This window comes from Adiantum capillus-veneris, chromosome 4 (assembly GCF_014529385.1).
Source record: "Adiantum capillus-veneris isolate H3 chromosome 4, ASM1452938v2, whole genome shotgun sequence".
NCBI classification, from domain to species: domain Eukaryota; kingdom Viridiplantae; phylum Streptophyta; class Polypodiopsida; order Polypodiales; family Pteridaceae; genus Adiantum; species Adiantum capillus-veneris.
In genome coordinates this window covers 151,395,878-151,414,193 of record NC_140934.1, presented here as the reverse complement: position 1 = coordinate 151,414,193, position 18,316 = coordinate 151,395,878, and the positions used below count along the sequence as shown (strand labels likewise).

General features: G+C 44.0%; 1 protein-coding gene across 1 annotated transcript; it reads right to left on the bottom strand.

Moving 5' to 3' along the window:
• Positions 1 to 431: 431 nt before the first annotated feature.
• On the bottom strand, positions 432 to 3,300 carry LOC147460167 (uncharacterized). Its single transcript, XM_086511271.1, has one exon. The coding sequence runs from the start codon at positions 2,301 to 2,303 to the stop codon at positions 630 to 632; it is 1,674 nt and encodes a 557-aa protein (XP_086367397.1). The 5' UTR covers positions 2,304 to 3,300; the 3' UTR covers positions 432 to 629.
• Positions 3,301 to 18,316: the final 15,016 nt, after the last annotated feature.

The following is an 18,316-nucleotide window of genomic DNA, read 5'->3' as shown; positions in this document are numbered from 1 at the left end:
CTATGCAGATCACAACCTGAAATTCACAAAGAAGATTTGGAGATGACCTAGTTATGAAACTATTTGGAAGGTTGTAGGTCCAAGTGTCGCATGAAGGACGAAAATGCGTCAAGACAGTTATTATTTCAGAAAACTAATAACTCACAGAAAATGGGATCACATTCTGAGATACCATGTTCTCAAAAGGAGAAAACAATGCTGACATTGTAAACCCCATCACCTGTAAACATATGCACTTCATCTCAAGCACTCTGCTTACAAAAAGCTCTATTCAGGAATTTATTAAAAAAGAGCATACAAACCTTAAACTTCACCTTACTCGTACAATCACGAACTGAACAGAGAGACTGACTGCACATTGCTATGCAAAGTTGCAAACCCACAAGGGAGCACCTTGTATATGATTATCTCACTCATAAATCAGAAGCCTCTGTACAAAGAAATTTTTTTTATATTGTGCTTCATGTGCACCTACAAGTTAATCAATCTCATCATTGTGTTATTGGTATCGTTGCCTCTAAAAAACAGCTGTGAAAATCAAAGATCCTCTCAATAAGGTGTGGAAATCACCAACTCACAGAAAAAAAACACAACCCTTGTGCTCCCTACTATTAGGGTCCCTGTCTTAATCATGACTTGTGCCTGCTAAAGAAACTAAGTAGCTTCTTGCCACCGATCTTGTCTAAGGTCTTCTTCGCACCTACCACATTCATCTCTGCTAGCTTTTCGAGATGCGGCCGTGCTCCAGCAGACATGATCCTCTTTCTGTATGTGCTACTACCCGAAAGAGCCAAGAGTGCAGACATAGGAAATCTTTTTGCTATGCTTTGGTTCCGAGGATCAAGGAGCTGCACAAGGCGGGAGATGCCCTTCTCTTCCTTGCAAAACTCTTTACGGTTACTGTTTACAAGCAACAGAGTAGAGAGTGCCTGTGCAGCCACCTCTTGCTCTGTGATGTTCTTTGCCTCTAGCATTTGCGTAAGGGGGCCTATGCATCCGGCCTCACCCAATTGTTTCTTCAAGTCTATGTATGAAGAAAGGCTGCATATGCCTGCTGCCGCCACTTGTTGTACCGATGAAGACCCTGTTTTGAGAAGATCTGTAAGTTGATTCACATAGCCAGCTGATACCAAAGCCTTTGCATTTGCTGCCGACGTCGCAAGATTGCTTAGCGCTCGAATTGCCGTGTCTTGTGACTTTGATGATGGAGCATGCTTGAGAAACATCATAAGGCATTGAATGCCCCCATGCTTCCCAATAACTGTGCGTATCTTGTCATCTTTCCCTGATGCAAGATACTGCAATGCCTCCACAGCTTGCTCTTGAGCTTCACATGTGCCCGACGTGACCAAGTTGATGAGAGCCTCAACAGCACCTTCTTCAGCGAGCGACCGCCGAATATGTTCATTAGTTGCTAGATTGCGGAGGGTTCCAGCAGCACATGCAGTGGCGGTGGGGGTGCCATGTCTGCATAGCTTGACAAGGAGAGGGATACCCCCGTGGGATGCCACGGCATGTGCATTTTCTGAGATGTAAGTCAGCTCCAGAAGAGAAAGCACTGCCTTTTCTCTAGCAAAGAGACTACCTGATTCTAGTATTCTGATGAGAGGGGGATGGGCACCATCTGCCACAAGCAACTTCTTAAACTCTTCAAGCACAGCCAGGAGCGAAATCGCATGGGCGGCTCTTTCCCGAATAGCTTGCGCGTTGGAGTCAAGCAAATGAATAAGGCGCGGCAGGTCCCCATCATACCCCACAACCAAAACAGCCTTCTCATCCTCTTTCATGTACTGTATGAGAGCCTCCAAGGTGGCTTTCTTCACTTCTATGCTGCCTATTCGAAGCTTGGTAAACATATCCCATACATGATTCTTCTTAGAATTTCTGTCATGGTTGATCTTGGAATCACCTTCGCTTGTGGTGTTGGAGATGGCAATGGCTCGCTCACGCTGCCGGATCCCGCTTTTCACCACCTCCACATCCTGCAGGTGAAGATCAAGCTTTGTTGCAAGCGCATCAAGGTTACTTTGCATCAAAAGTTTTCCACCGTAGTTAAGCTCAATGCTTCTTCGCACAAGCTTCTTGCCCTCTTCTAGCGATGAGACTATTTGCACCATGGAAGCCCTGAGATGGAGAAAATATTGTTCCAGGCAAGCAGAGCTGCTTAAGGCCTCTAGAGTTTCCGACAGACGCTGAAGACGAGCACAAATCACCATCCATCTTCCTTTGAAGGATTGTACAAGCGCCGCTTCTGAGAGTAAGTGTGCACAAAGCTCACATGCATTTCTCATGAGGTCCTCCATATTGTGGGGAGCTACTCCTCTTGCAAATCAGAATCTTACACTGTACATCAATAATGGAGATTGGGAAAGGAACATTAATGGCGACAATTTACTTGGTTCACTTGGTGCTGAGGATACGTAAGCTAGAATAAGAAGCAGCAATCTTCTTGACCACATTACTAGCGAAAAGACAGTATAGCTTTAATGGAAACCTTCAGCTACCGAACAGCAGGCTTGCCAGAACTAAGATGGAGCATCTTCAGCATAGGTCTAGGAGCTGAGTAAAGCTTCAATGGCGAACGAACCAAGCTGGCTTACAGAAAGGTGAAGATTGCTCACAACTCGGTGCTCACATTCAGTAAATAAAACGAGGTCGTGATGTACAAGCGAGGTCGCCATTATTGCCCTTCTTCCCAGAAACACTAGAAAAACAGAGAGAGTATGATTACATCTGCCAATCCAGACTGGAGAAATGCTGGAGATAATTAGCAGAGCTATGGAATTTGTAGCTGCATTGAGGGGGCACAAAAAGGACATGTCTCTGGAAAAGAGCATTGGGAAAGGAAGGAAAAGAGATCTGCGAAAGGTAGGCGATGGCGATTGTGACAAAAAAGGTACAAAAGCGCCAGGCTGATCAAGAGAAGGCACGCAGCTGAGCTTTATTTAAGCACAATTGAACGTACAGGGTACTAATTAGCGGCTCGGCGAGCAAGGATCAGGCCATGGCGGGGGGGACTGTGCAGCTTTGAAGGTTAGGGTTGTGTTGGCGATGGCAGCTTTAAGTCTTTCACGAGGAGTGCGGAGGAAGGAATGACTCTGAGGGTCGCAGGCGCTCGCTCTCTCTCTCTGAACTCTTCCTCTCTCAGAAGAGAGTAGGCAGAAAGGGGAAACAGAAGAAGAAGGTGGAAGAAGAGGAAGCAAAAAGGCTGCCATCGTTGGAACTTGGGTTGAGGGTACTGTTGCATCCAACAGAAAAGGAGAGGGGTGGTCATGACTCACGTCTAGCGTAGCCTGTAGGTGTTGTAGATGCATTGTTCTACAACAGTTCTGCAGTTACCATGCATCTCCGAAAGTCACATTTAAATACCAGGCTACAAGCCTTTAGAAACCTATACAGCTGGGTTCACACGATGGCGGCAGAAAAGGAGGGTTGAAACTAGAGTGCTTCGTTAGCCCGCATGACCACAAGTGGATAACAAACTGGTGTAACGGTTCAAGCCTTCATGACGATTGCAATTAGAGAAGCACATGCCTCATAGTATCTTCGCCAGTTGCTGTACGATTAGCCCTCTTGTAGTTGTCAATGTCCTTTTGCCACAAGCTCATGTGTGTATTGTTAGCCAACATAAGTGCTTGCTTTAGTTGGTACATTATGAGCAGGTATGGCTTGTACAGGGTGTAAATGGAGAACAAAGTCGATGCACGGATCTTTACATATATACTAAAGTTGATTTTACCATCATACTGGCCTTTCCCAAAAGGGAACAGGAATGGAAACACTGTTGTCTCTATTGCGATGTCGTTTGCAGAGCTTGATGGGGCAGGCATGCCGTTCGGCTTGAAAGCAACTGTTCTCTCACGGAACTATTGACGGCCACGGAGCTGCAGAGAAGCAAATTCGTAAGTATCGCTAGCGGTGAATGCTCTTCTCCTGGCTGGTTCAACGATGTTTTCGATGATACCAAACATCAAACTTGTGTCAAGCTGCACCATCAGTGCAAACGGTGCGTTTGCGTTGTCTTGTTGTTGTTTAATGATCTTTCTCACATTATTGTGCACGTATATCGCACGTGTCAATGCAAGGAACTTGCCGATACACTGTGTGCGAGCCACAAATGGCTCCAAGCACACAACAAGCCTAAACTAGTAAGCTCAAAGAAGGCGATGGTGTGTCACTCACCGCTCTACGCTTGCTTCGTGGAGGATTCCTCGCCGCGAAGAAGAAGGAGCCACCGCTTCGCCGCGCTCAACCGCTTCGCCGCCGCCGTGCCGTCGTCGCAATGCTCGATCGCACACACTCTCTCTCTCTCTCTCTCTCACGCATACACACACACACAAGGAGATGAAGAAGAAGAAGATGGAGATGGAGCAAGAGCACTCTTCTATTGCACAAATGAGAGAATGAGTGAATTTTAGGTTTAGTTGACTTTTATATGAGCTCGCCCCATTCACACTAGGGCGCCCATGCTTAGCCAACTAATCCCTTGAATGTTCCAGTTAGAGTGCCCTCTCATCTGTAAAGAAAGAGGATGCAAGAGAGCTACACAAGACAAGCACAATGCACACAGAGATGGAAAGCTTCTTCTTCTTCTCACAGAAAAAAGAGTACAAAATGACTAAGTGCTAAAACTGAAAAGTAGCACATATGTACATGCGGTCATTAAGTGTGAACTCGCTAGAAGCGTACTAGGCTGGCACTATAAGTGTAGTCCAGCTGTAGAATCACTGGCAGAGATCCTCCGTGTCGGTCACCTAACGCGCCCCGAAGTGTGCGTCGTACTCCATCCAAATGTGGCTTCCTTGGAAGCTGCATGAACTGACTCTCCAAGCCTACTGTGTAGCTCAAGTCTGGCCTCGTGATAGTCAAGTAGATTAGACTACCCACAATCTTCCTGTACATCTTGACATCCTCAACAACATCACCCTTCTTTGCACTCAGCTTTGCATTCACATCCAAGGGAATAGAAATTGGCTTACAATCAGCCATACCATACTTTGACAACATGTCCAAAGCATATTGTCTCTGTGACAGCCATACACCCTCTGGAGTCCTGATCACCTCAATGCCAAGAAAGTAGCGCAACTCGCCCAAATCTTTCATTTCAAACTCCTGTTTGAGAAGACCCTTCACATGGTCAATCTCCATAGCATTGTCACCCACAATAATAAGGTAATCTACATATATGGTAATGACCACAATCCCCACATCACTCTCACGTACATAGAGTGAATGATCAGCATGAGCTCTTCTAAACCCAATACTGACAAGATACTTGGCAATCCTGTCATACCATGCTCTAGAGCCTTGCTTCAAACCATACAAAGCTTTGAGAAGTCTGCATACATAATCTGGGTAACCTGGATCGACATAACTAGGTGGCTGATCCATATACGCTTCCTCTTGCAACTCGCCATTCAAGAAGGCATTCTTTACATCCATTTGATGCATAATCCATCCTCTAGATGCAGCCACTGCTATGACAGCTCTCACAGTCGTCATCTTTGCCACTGGAGCAAAGGTCTCCTCATAGTCTATGCCATATGTCTGTGCATAGCCCTTTGCGACCAGCCTTGCCTTGTGACGCTCAATGTTACCATCAACCTTATGCTTGGTTTTATACACCCATTTACAACCAATAGCTTTCTTGCCACTTGGCAATGGCACCAACTCCCATCTGTCGTTTGCTTCCAATGCAACCATCTCTTCATTCATTGCATCATTCCAATGCACATTTCCAACTGCATCCTCAAAACATGTGGGCTCCACATCCTGTATCACCTTAGCCATGTAGGCTTGGTGATGCGCTAGATACCCATCATAAGTCAATTTCTGAACTAGATTTCTGACTCTGTTAGATCTGCGCGGTCCTAGGTCACTCCTTTGCCCTCTAGCATCTTCTTGTACTTTCCTTACACCAGGTGTCCTGATAGCCGAAATTCCAAATTCCTCATCAAGACTTTGTTCAGAACCATCTGAATCCATGTCTACATGTGAAAAACCTGATGATGCATCAGCCATAAAGGGAGGTTCATCAACTTTTTCCTTCCCTTTTCGTGATACATTCCCTGTACCTGCTGGTGGAGTAACCTGCGTACTTAGTCTACCATTCCATGGCTTCTCAACAGAGCACAAGAAGACGACTCTTGTGGTCCACTCAAAACCTGTGACTGTGGCCTCACATTTTGTACAACCACATCATCTTTTACATCAGCCCCAATAGTGCCATGTGCATTACTGTACCAGCTACTCATCTCATCAAAGACTACATCTCTGCTCACTCGTAATTCTCGTGTAGTAGGATTGTAGCACCTGTACACCTTTTGTTCAAGGGAATATCCCACAAGAATACATTTCTCTGCTTTAGGATCCAATTTCCTACGCAACTCATCTGGTACATGCACGTAAGCTATGCAGCCAAACACTTTCAAGTGTGCCAAATCAGGCTTTGTACCTGTAAACTTTTCCTCAGGCGTTACATCATGCACCGTAGCTGTAGGTGTCATGTTCATAATGTACACAGCTGTATTTACAACTTCAGCCCAGAAATGATGAGGCATGTTCTTCTCATTCATCAATGCATGTGCAACCTCTGCAATGTGCCTGTTTTTCCTTTCTGCGACCCCATTCTGCTGTGGAGTATATCTGCATGTAAACTACCTGCGTATACCATGCATTCGCAGAAAATCTGAAAAATCATTAGAGAAGTACTCTCCCCTTCCATTTGACCTCAATGTCTTGATTTGCATATCTGTCTCCTTCTCAATCATGACTTTTTTGTTACGCATGAAGTAGACCCATACTTTCCTTGTATGGTCATCAATGAAAGAGACATAATACCTGCAACCATGTATACTTGCAGTATCGGTTGGACCCCAAACATCTGTGTGCACCACCTCAAGTGGCTTTTTACATACATTGTGCTCATGTGGAAATGAGCCATTTGACTGTTTTCCAAACTAGCATGCTGCACACACTTTATGCATACCATCCACCTTGATTTTGGGCAAACCTTTTACAATCTGTTTTGATTGCATGCTGCGCAATCTTTGCTCATTGACATGGCCAATGCGTTTGTGCCAAATGTCAACATCAGCCACAACACCTGTGCCCTGTGCAAATAATGCAGCTTTTACCTCAGGCATGTCTACATTCAGCGTAAACATTCTGCCCACACATTTGTCCTCTGTGATTAGCTTACAGCCATTCTGGAAATCTTCTACATAACAGCCATTTGGATTGAAGCGAACCTGCAAACCCTGCTCCACCATTTGTCCAAAGAAACAAGATTCTTCGTAATGTTTGGGACATGAAGTACATCTGCTAAGTACTTTGATTTCCCACTCTTCGTATTTAGAGGTATGTCCCCTACATGAGCAATGGGGTGAGCTGTGTCATCTCCTGTCTGCACATAGCCCGACACATCTGGTTTGTGCATATCTCTAAACCACTCTCCACGAGACATCATGTGATTAGAGGCACCTGAATCCACATACCAAACATCATCTTGGGTGGAATTCTCTGCAATCATTGTATTCATTACATGCTGCATAACAAACATGCGCTCACTTTTGCTGTCATCTGCATCTCTGCTAGTAGATGCATAGTTGCCCTGTTCTCTCTTTCCACTTTCTTTTCCCTTTGGACAGTCACGTGACATGTGACCTCTTTCACCACAAGTCCAACATTCTCTGCTATCTGGAGTATGTTGCTGCCTGCTTGATCCTGCACCACGACCTCTTTGATTCCCCCTGCCTTGAGACTGGTTTTCCCTGCCACCTGTATTGTTTTGATTTTGATTGACCTTCTTGAAATTGGCCCCTGCAACCCCTTGGGCCTCGACCATGACCTCTACCTCTACCTTTGTTGGAGTTAGAATAGAAGGCCTGTTCAGAATTATTTCTGCCATGAGAAGAAGATGTGTCAAGGTTCTTTTCCTCAAGAATAAGCATAGAAATCAAATCTTGGAACATGGGGATGTCGTCTCTTGTATTCATGGAAGACCTGAAATGTACATACTCATCTCTTAGACCATCCAAGCATGCACAGACAATGTCATCGTCTTCCACTGAGACTTTAATAGATCCAAGAGCCTCAATGATACTCTTGATCTTCAAGCCATAATCATTGATTGAGAGGTTGTTCCTCTTAACCTGATTTAGCTCCGACTTTAGTTGAAGCTTCCTAGCCTTGGTGTTCACCTCGAACACTCTGCCTAAGTTTTTCCATGCAATGGCGGGGGTTTCATCATCCTGTAGATAGCCCATCATGCCATCTGTGATGCTCACAGAAAGCCAATACATCACTTTTCTCTGGCCTTGTTGCCAGTCCCTCAAAGCTTTCCTTTGTTCTGCTGTAGAATTTGCATCGGGAATCTCTAGTTCCTTTTCATTGTCTCCTTCTACATAGTCCCAATAACCTTTTCCTTTTAGGAAATTTGTTATTCTGAACTTCCATGCAGGGTAGTTATTTTTCTCAAGCTTCTCAGTAACAATCTGACTGAAACCGTCAGACATCTTGAAGCACTAAGACAAAATAGCTGCAATCAGCAAAAACTTCTCAGTAACAATCTGACTGAAACCGTCAAACTTCTCAGTAACAATCTGACTGAAACCGTCAGACATCTTGAAGCACTAAGACAAAATAGCTGCAATCAGCAAAAACCTGCAAATATGTTGAACATGCTATTGTGGTACCTGTAACGCTTTCTACACTCAACGAGTGTCCACAATTAAGCATACATACAACCACTGTACTTGTACAGTAAATCTCCTTGTACTGCACTTTGGAGACCTGTTCAGAAACTTGTACGAAAAACCCCTAAAATTTTGGATGCCAGCTCAAGATGTAGAGCTCGACATCTCAACATCATCGGCGATCACTCTTACCCTTTTCCTATTGGACCGACAAGCCCGGTACCTGACTCTACCAAATAAATAATACAATGTCCGCCGTAGGTTACAACGTCCGTCGTAGGTGATAGGGTGTCCGTAAGCCGTGAGGGTTAACATGCCCCCCTTCCTAATGTAGATTCTGTCCTCAGAAGCTATTGAGTTGAAGCTTGTTCATTGAGGTGGAAGAGCATTTGAGATGAATGTCCTTAGCCTTCTTCAGTCACTGCAAAATCAAACAACATTGGAACAGTAATTGCATTCTCATAAGCGATTAAAAAGCATATGCAGTTTTAGGCAGACAAATTGATTGGTAACAGAATTTTAAACAATTTGTCAGTAATAAACATTAAATTGCAATATAATCAAATGCATAAACAGATGTAAAGGTAAAAAATTAAACAAGTCTGGGGTCGCTAATTTAACGATTGAAAGGCACTAGAGATCGACTATTAATACCATGGGTAAGCTTCTTAATTTTCTCTGGTCAATTAAGTTGTTTAATCGCGAGAGCCAAGTATTTCATGTTCGAGGGCTGACTACAGGCTATACCTAGAAGACCTTGTAGTTAAGCTACGATAAAAGGAATTTCTCATGAAATCATCACCTGACTAATTACCTTTTCTTTGACCCCCCAAAGTCTTTTCACAGTGATTCAATTTTGATGTGTGTGCTTATTTTGTATGCCTTAGGTTTTTTTCTTTTCAAGGAAAAGCGCCCACACTGGGAACCTCTAGGGCTCTAGTACCATAGGCGATACATGTGAGTGAAGTACCCAATCAAGCTGAGATTTCTCTTCCAGCTTAAGATTTTACATTGTGGCACTTTGATTTTTTGTTTGTTCATTTTCAACATTTTAATTTTGTAACTTTGGGGGGTCATATAACACTGATACACCTCCCCAGGCTCATCACACAAGTAAACTCCCTTTATAATACTTAAGCTAAAGGTCAATAGGGTCAAGCCCACTAGAAAGCCCTAGTACATTTCACACAATGCTGTCTAAATCAGATTAAGAACCTAAGTAACCATTGATTATTAGGAAGGCATTCCCCATGGTATTAAGAGAAGATGTCTAACACCTAACTTGGTCAAACTAGCTTAGTTGGACTGCTTGATTTTTAAATCTAGACAAGTGATTATGACAAAAAATTCATTGAATTTAATGTTTGGTACTAAGCAAATGCGCTGAATATTATGCTACCAATCACAATCAAAGCAGACAAAAATGGATGCAAAAAGATAAGGGGCAATGCTAATGGATAAGAAACACCTGTTTGTGTCGATGGTCGCGCTTGATTTGAAGTGTGAATGAGAGAAAGATCCCATGAAGGTCCAAATCCTAACAACAGCAACAATTGTTCCTGTACACATTATGAAACACAAACAATACCTCTAGGAGGCACATCAGTGGGAAAAGAGAACTTTGGTAATCACTCAAATCTAAAACAGAAACACTCCTATCGTACTAATTCTACCAACCCTCCATCACTTGAGTGATGAGGATCAAAGGTGTTTATGACATAGGTTTCTGTTTCAGTGTACCGGATGTGAATGTGTCGGTCTGGTCAATGTTTTGACTTTTATTGTGCATACTCGTTTGCTAATTGCTCTTGCTCTTTATTATTTTTGTTTTTTGTGAGTATAAGGATTTATATGTACATTCCCTAAGATTGGAGATTAAGAGGTCAGGGAGAAAGGTTGAGAGGGAAGCAAGTGAATGATGGACCTCAACAAACACTCCCCCCTTCCTTGGGTAGATCATATCGTTTGAAATGATGTCGTCACCCTTTGAAACCAGTTGTTCCAAGTTGTTATAGGTGAAGGCTTTAACCAATAGTTTTCGACCGCTCTATGCGTTTCATCTAGTTGCAAGGGTGGTAAGGTACTCTCCCAGGATCGAACTTGAAGTGGTTCATTAGGTGATTCTTGAACACTGGGAGGTGTGGATTTCTTTATAGCTTTATGGAGGTCCACTATTGTAGGTGGAGATTGTGGAGAAGCTTTTACCTCTATGGATGCATTATATGAGGAGCTAGAAGCTTCATGGGACTCCCCCCTTCCTGAGCTAGGTGGAATAAATTGTTCTTTCTTCGGTACCCAAAATAGCTCTAGAGCGGGTGTGTAGCATTCCGTGATTTTTTCCTTTCCACGATTGTCGATTCGTTTTGGAGCTACGGGATTGAGCTCACATGGGTCAGGTGACAGGTAAGAACACAATCTACGTTTTGGCACCCAGATTTGATCATTTCCTTGATAGTAGCCTTGGGCTTCCAATAGTTGTTTAGGAATCCAACGCAACATTATCTTACTTTTCTTGGAGCAAGTGGGACGTTTCTTACAAGGCTTATGTTTTTTAGCACTAGATATGGTCGCTAAAGAAGCTTTACGGACCCACTTGTATGTTTTCTTCGTTATATTAGGATGAGTCTTCTCAAAAGCTATATGCATTGCTTGTAGCATATTTAAGGGTACGGGCATTTCATCCCCCTCAGGTGTTACCCAGGTCGTCCCCCTATTTCTCCAAGTGTCTATAGTTGCTGCTAGGACCCAATCCACATTGTCCGACTCAATCATCCCAGGTAGTACATCCATATAAGGAGAATCTTCCCCAACATCAGTGTCCGCTTTACACGTGTAACAATACAGCAATGGGCCGAGTGAACTGTGGTGTCAGATCTATGATCAATTATAAACCTGTTTCCTAGAGGATGTGCTCGACCCGTCACAAGATCCACTCGAATGACAGAATCTTGGAACTGCAGGTAGACATGGTTTTTGGACCAGTCATGCACCATTTTTGCTTCCCTCATGAAAGGACGTCCTAAGATCATCTCCGATATCATAGTGTGTTTGGAGAAATCCATAACAATAAAGGTAATCCTTATTTTATGTCCAAAGACCTTGATCTTGAGATCTTCTAGCATCCCAATAGGTTTAACAATAGACCCATTGGCCATCTTCACTACTATGGTTGTGGTTGCAAGGTGAGGTCTTCCCATAGTTTCCCAGCAATTTTTAGTCACAATGCTAACCCCAGCGCCACCATCAAGGATTCCCTTCACAGTTAATCCCTTAGTAGTGATTGGTATAGTCGCATTGGATTCATCACCCTCAAAGTATTGTCCCAACTTGTTAACAGGTATTTCTATAACAAGGTTCTCATCTAGGTTGGTTTGTGGATCTATGTATTCCTCCTCTATTGGCATCTCCCCAGCTCCATCCATCTGTGCAAATTGTGGTAGCCCAAAATTCAGTTCTCCATTGAGGAAGGCTCGAAGAGCTGAGACTAGCTCAGGGTCTTTATATAGTTTGGACATGATGGTGGTTCTAACTTTTGAAGACAAGAAATCCATCAATTTGGCAATGTTTAACAGCACCTTTTGGCCTTGAGTCCCTTGACGTGGGGAAGATGGGATCTCTATTTCTTCGATAGGATCAGGTAGTCCCTCTGTAAACATTCTTTCCATCAAGAAGTGAGTACGCCCACTTTCCCATGACTTTAAGTCACTTTCTTCTTGGATGACACTAGGTATGTCCAAGGGTCTATGGACTTGGTGAGGTTGTTGTTGCGTAGGGAATACGGTGTCTGTAATCTGGATCTTCCTAGGTGCTGGTTCTAGATCCCTTTGGGTATCTTCTACCAAACTCCTTAAATGCTTGACTCGCTCAATCTCCTCTGTGGGGTTTGGGTAAGTTCCTATCTTCTTTTTGGATCCTGGCCATTGTGGCTCATGAAGATCTTCCTTGTTGGTTTCTATGTTAGTGGTCGTTTTGGTCTCCATGGTTTCACCTAAATCAGAATCTTCTTCAGCGTCGTTCATATATACGGAGTCATCACCAGTCCCTATGTTGGTCTTTGAACTGGGGTCTGACTTCGCTGCTTTTTGCGATCTCTTTCTTCGTGTTTTATTCTTTTTTTGAGATTGGGCAATTGATGCCATGTCTCTTTCCTCAAGAATATAATTTTGTTTTTGGAGCATCGATCGTGGGAGTACGTTTACTGGTACCACGGGTGTACTTGGTGATGGCTCCTTGGTAACTTCAATCAAGTTTAATGGCGTGATCTTCGGTGCATTTGGATTATTTGGACATTGGGAAATCAAATGATCTATGCCACATCGATTACACATGAGTATCGGCATTGTAGACGTGCTCGCTTGATTGGTTTGTATTAGTGTGGCATTCTTTTGTAGCCTAATAGGACACTCGGCTACACGATGTGGACCTCCACACTCATAGCATTGAAGAGGTGGTCTCTTAGCAGTGTAATTGATATTTTGGCCTCTTGCTGCAAGAGCAGCTACTTGATATACAGGTTTGACTTGTCCCCAATAGTCCTCCATGTAGTATTGTGGACTTTCTTCAAGCACATCCATCCCATAGGCAATATTAGGATCTATATCTTCCTCACAGCCCTCCAAACAAGAAATAGATGACTCACAACCCACTTGATTCACAGAAGTGATTCTCGGATGTGGTGGTTGCGGTCCTAGCACTGGAGGTGGTAAGGGTGTTGTTTGAACAACATTTTGGGCCCTAGGGACCATCTGTTGTGTTGTTTGTTCAAGAGGTGGGGCCGGCATCGATGCAGGCACTCGAGGTGTGTCTGTCCATGCTAAGGTTGGTCTATTGGCTATCGCGTGCTTAAATGCTATGCAATCCTTAGCTTGATGACCATACCTCCCACAGGCATTGCAGTTCCCATTGAATTTTACTCTAAAAGTAGGGCATTCACTGGTACTATGCGGTCCATAGCATACTGAGCACCATTGCTGCTCCCTTCTTGGATACATATGATTGTTTTGCGGAGCACGATTGTCTCTAAGACTCTCTTGAATAGCCTTGGTGAGATCTGCTAAAGTCATCTCAGATATCTTTGGCTCCTTAGCAATAGGCTTTAGGGTCATTGGCTGATGCCCCGATGCTTGTGAGCTAATAGATTTAGTCTCAACAGACACTCTTTCTCCTTGAATCATTAAATTATCCTCCAATTGGATCGCATTGGTGGTGATTGCTTCCCAAGTGGTGATACCTCTAATGACTAGGCCATTGTAGATATCCTCATGTCGTAATCCCCTAATGAATCGATCAAGCAATTGGTTATTGTTGAAGCGTTCATTTGGATTACAACGAGAATTCAAATGCTTCAAGCGACTTATAAAGTCTCTCACCGACTCTCCTTCCTCTCGTTGGGCTTTCTGGAGTTGAGAGGCTACACCCCAAAGCACTCCCTCTCGTATGTATTCTTTTAAGAACAGTCTCCTAAGAGTAGGGTAAATCGTTTTTTCTTCCACCCTTAGGGTTCTATACTAATCCCCAACCTTTCCACTTAAGGTTAGGCTTAAAGCATTGCTCTTATGTAGGTCATTGTGTTCTCCTAGAGAATCGCATATTTGTTCGAACACTTCGATATGCTTTCTCACATCCCCGTCTCCACTAAATTTTTGTGTGAGCTTGGCTATTTGTACTGCCTTACTTCTAGGCTCTCTATCAGGCGTGTTACGCATATTCTCAGCAATAGATCGACCAATAGCTTGAGCAAATGTTGCCAAGTCACCTAAGCGAGCAGGCACTGTGGGTGGAGGTGCTCCAGAGACTACAGGTGGAGTAGGTATTGGCATTGGGCTTGGCGCATAGGAAGCCCTTGGGTTCCACGTTGGGTACGATGTTGTGCCATGTGGTGATCCATAGTTCATATGGGTGGCCCTAGGCATAGCAGTCATCAGATGTGACATGCTAATGCTAGCCAGTATAGTCCCATGGAAATAAGAACTTGTGTATTGTGGTTGTGGAGCATAGGTAGTTGAAACAATGGGAGAGGTAGGGACTACATGAGTGTGATGACCCATAGGTGCATACGATTGGTACACACTTGTAGGTACTATTGCAGGCATTGAGCTACCATGTAGTGGTGCTTTACTAACAAATGAGGTCCAGGGCATGTTTCTCGGAATGCCCATGATTGGGGTAGGCATGGTAGCCGTGGTGTCATCAAGGGAAAGATGAGCTAGACTTGGAAAGGTGAAGCTATCACTTGTGGGCTCAGATTGCACTGAGAACCCTGGAGAAACAACATATGGGGGATCCATCGGACTTACCGAGGGAGTCTCCATTTGCGATAAGGTCGGTTGTTTAGCCTTTCCTGTATCCAAGAATCTCATGAGACCCGTTGAAGGCATGTTGATCCCCTTGTTCTGTCTCTCTAACTCAATGACCCTATGGATGACCTCACAAACTCTTTGTTGTTGATCCTCCACACTAGTAGCACCCATTGTGGATTGTAGGACATCTAACCAACCCACGTGATAGGTGTGACTATAGGTCGGTCAGAGTCTCTGTTTGTAATTCGTACTCCCAGTTCTCATTTAAGAACACTCCATCTAGGATTGAGGTGCTAGGGGTGTCCTTTGAGCTAGATGCTTCTAGGGGTTGGCCCTTAGCGGTTGCTAAATCAGGAGCACTTGATTGCTCTCTTAGCAAGGATATTGACATAGGAGCTTTCGATTTTAACTCTCTTCGTTGCTCCGCCTTGCGTAAGCTCTCGACTTCCTTTTCCCTCGCTGGAAGGATATATCGCTCAACCTCTTGCACTTCGGCAAGGCTTCTACCATCGGGTAATATGACCTCAGAGGGAAATAACTCTGAAGAGTCAGGAGGTGCAGTGAATGAAGTATTCACGTGCACATTCTCTAACAATATAGGGTCTACGTTTTTCACGAATGGAGAATTTACTTCCCCACCCCCTCATTTACATCATTAGCTCCATGTTCGGAGCGAGTGGCTCTACTAAAGGTTTCCTTCAGGCGGCTAAGCACACTCGGCCCAGATCGAGGACCCATGGCATGCATGTCTTGGCTTGAGCTATCGGGATTAGGCATTGGGAAACCCTCCATGATGTCGTAGTCAGAGGAAGAGTCACTAGCCGCTATGTTCGGGTCTTGGTTTGTACTACCTTGGGTCCCCGCCGAGGGTCCAGAATCTAAAGTAGGTGGATATTGAGAACTCGCGTAAGTCGAAATTCTCTCTAGTTCTCCGTCTCTAGCACACGACCAGAGCGCAGATGCATGTGCTTTTGGCACCCTACAAACGTCGGCGAATAACCTCGAAGGTTAACCGCTTACTTTTTTAAGCGTCCGTTTACACTCGTGTTTTTTACGTTTTTAATGTTTTTTAATGTTTGATTTTTTTGATTAAAGTGTGTGATAGCTCGAAATGAGCGTATCACTTAGAGGGTCACTGTGTGCTTTACGGCACAATTTTCGGGCATCTGACGTTCCGTTGTTCCTCAAAATATCGATTTTTAGCTACGTGTGAAGCTAAAATTCGGTTTTTAAAAGGGACTGAGGCCTAGACCTGAGCGTGAGCTTGGGCTTGGGTTTGGGCTTGGGTCTGGGAGATATTCCCGATCGCGGTCCTACCTTTAAATTTATTTATTTATTTATTATCATTATTTATTTTTTTAAAGGATAAGGTCGCCGCGGCCTGCGCGAGAGCACACACACACTCTATCTACCTACTTCTAACTAATACACCTACTCTTACACACTAACACACTCTATTAACTCTCACTAATCTACTTCCTACTTACTGTACACAGAAAACTAACTACCTTAATACACAGAGAATAAACACAGTACCTTTGAAAACTCCATTAACAAAGAAAACTAACAACCTTAATACACAGAGAATAAACACAGTACCTTTAAAAACTCCATTAACAAAAAAAACACATAGTATAACACCAAATCCCTCTTCTCAACACACACACACACACTCCTTCCCTACCTTTCATATAATTGAAATTGCACCATGGAGAAGCACAGAGTGCTACTCGAGCTTAATACACGGCATTCCCCGGCAACGGTGCCAAAAATGTGCGTGTATGTCGCACGTGTCAATGCAAGGAACTTGCCGATACACCGTGTGCGAGCCACAAATGGCTCCAAGCACACAACAAGCCTAAACTAGTAAGCTCAAAGAAGGCGATGGTGTGTCACTCACCACTCTACGCTTGCTTCGTGGAGGATTCCTCGTCGCGAAGAAGAAGGAGCCGCCGCTTCGCCGCCGCCGTGCCATCGTCGCAATGCTCGATCGCACAGTCTCTCTCTCTCTCTCACGCATACACATACACACAAGCAGATGAAGAAGAAGAAGATGGAGATGGAGCAAGAGCACTCTTGTATTGCACAAATGAGAGCATGAGTGAATTTTAGGTTTAGTTGACTTTTATATGAGCTCGCCCCATTCACACTTGGGCGCCCATGCTTAGCCAACTAATCCCTTGAATGTTCCAGTTAGAGTGCGCCTCTCATCGGCGGTCACTCTTACCCTTTTCCTATTGGACCGACAAGCCCGATACCTGACTCTACCAAATAAATAATACAATGTCCGCCGTAGGTTACAATGTCCGTCGTAGGTGATAGGGTGTCCGTGAGCCGTGAGGGTTAACAACTATCTTGACTTAGTATGCAGAGGCCAAGCTTCTTATTCGGCCGTTCAGGCATCGACATGTACTTCTGTAGTACGAAGTTGTTCTCGAGATTGAAGACAAGTATGTCTGCCACTTGTGATGTAGCTAGATCTTGCTGTATGAAGGTTGTTCTATGCTCTTTACTCCATGATAGCAGAGGGTTATCTAATATTGAACGTATGTCTAGTGTACCTCGTGCAATTATTATCACTGTTGAGATGGAATTGATAGATATGTCAATGACGCTCAGTAGCTGTATGTGAAGCTGATTTCCGTTCAATATTCTTCTTGTGTAGTTTGGAAGTAAGGGCACACGATATCTGCGACGTGCACTTGAGTTCTCACGAGTGGAGGGCTGCACCCATTGCGTTTCTATTCGTGTAGCCTCTAAGCTGGATACCAATAGACTGCTAGCAAACATTGCAATTGATGTCTCATATGGAGCTCGAGTACAATCAAAAGAGGCACTTCTTTGGATGAAAACTACACCACAAACAAAGCATATGCTTAAAGGTCTGAATATCACTGCAATGTCTGAACTCCATCGATAGACTATATTGACGATATCAATCCATGATTGTGAGCATGGTAGAAATCTAGCCTTCTTATTGATTGAAGTGCGATGTCTCGCATTCGATATGCTGAGGTGTATCCTACACTTTGTGAAGGAGTACGAGCGGAAGTGCGACGCGAGAGAGAGTGCGAGAAGAAGAGCACGACGATATGGTGAACTCGCTCTACTGTAATGTGTAGAGAATTGTGAGTTCTTATTAGGTTTTTACAAAAGAATATGTGTACATACCTGGCGGCCCGCCTACTTACCTGGGCGACCACATTGGGCTTTATACCCCAACAACCTCCCACTTAAAGTCCAATGTGGTACTTTAAGTGTGAGAGAAGCTACTATACAAGCTAATATACAAGAGATGTAGAGAAGTGATGTACTACCCTA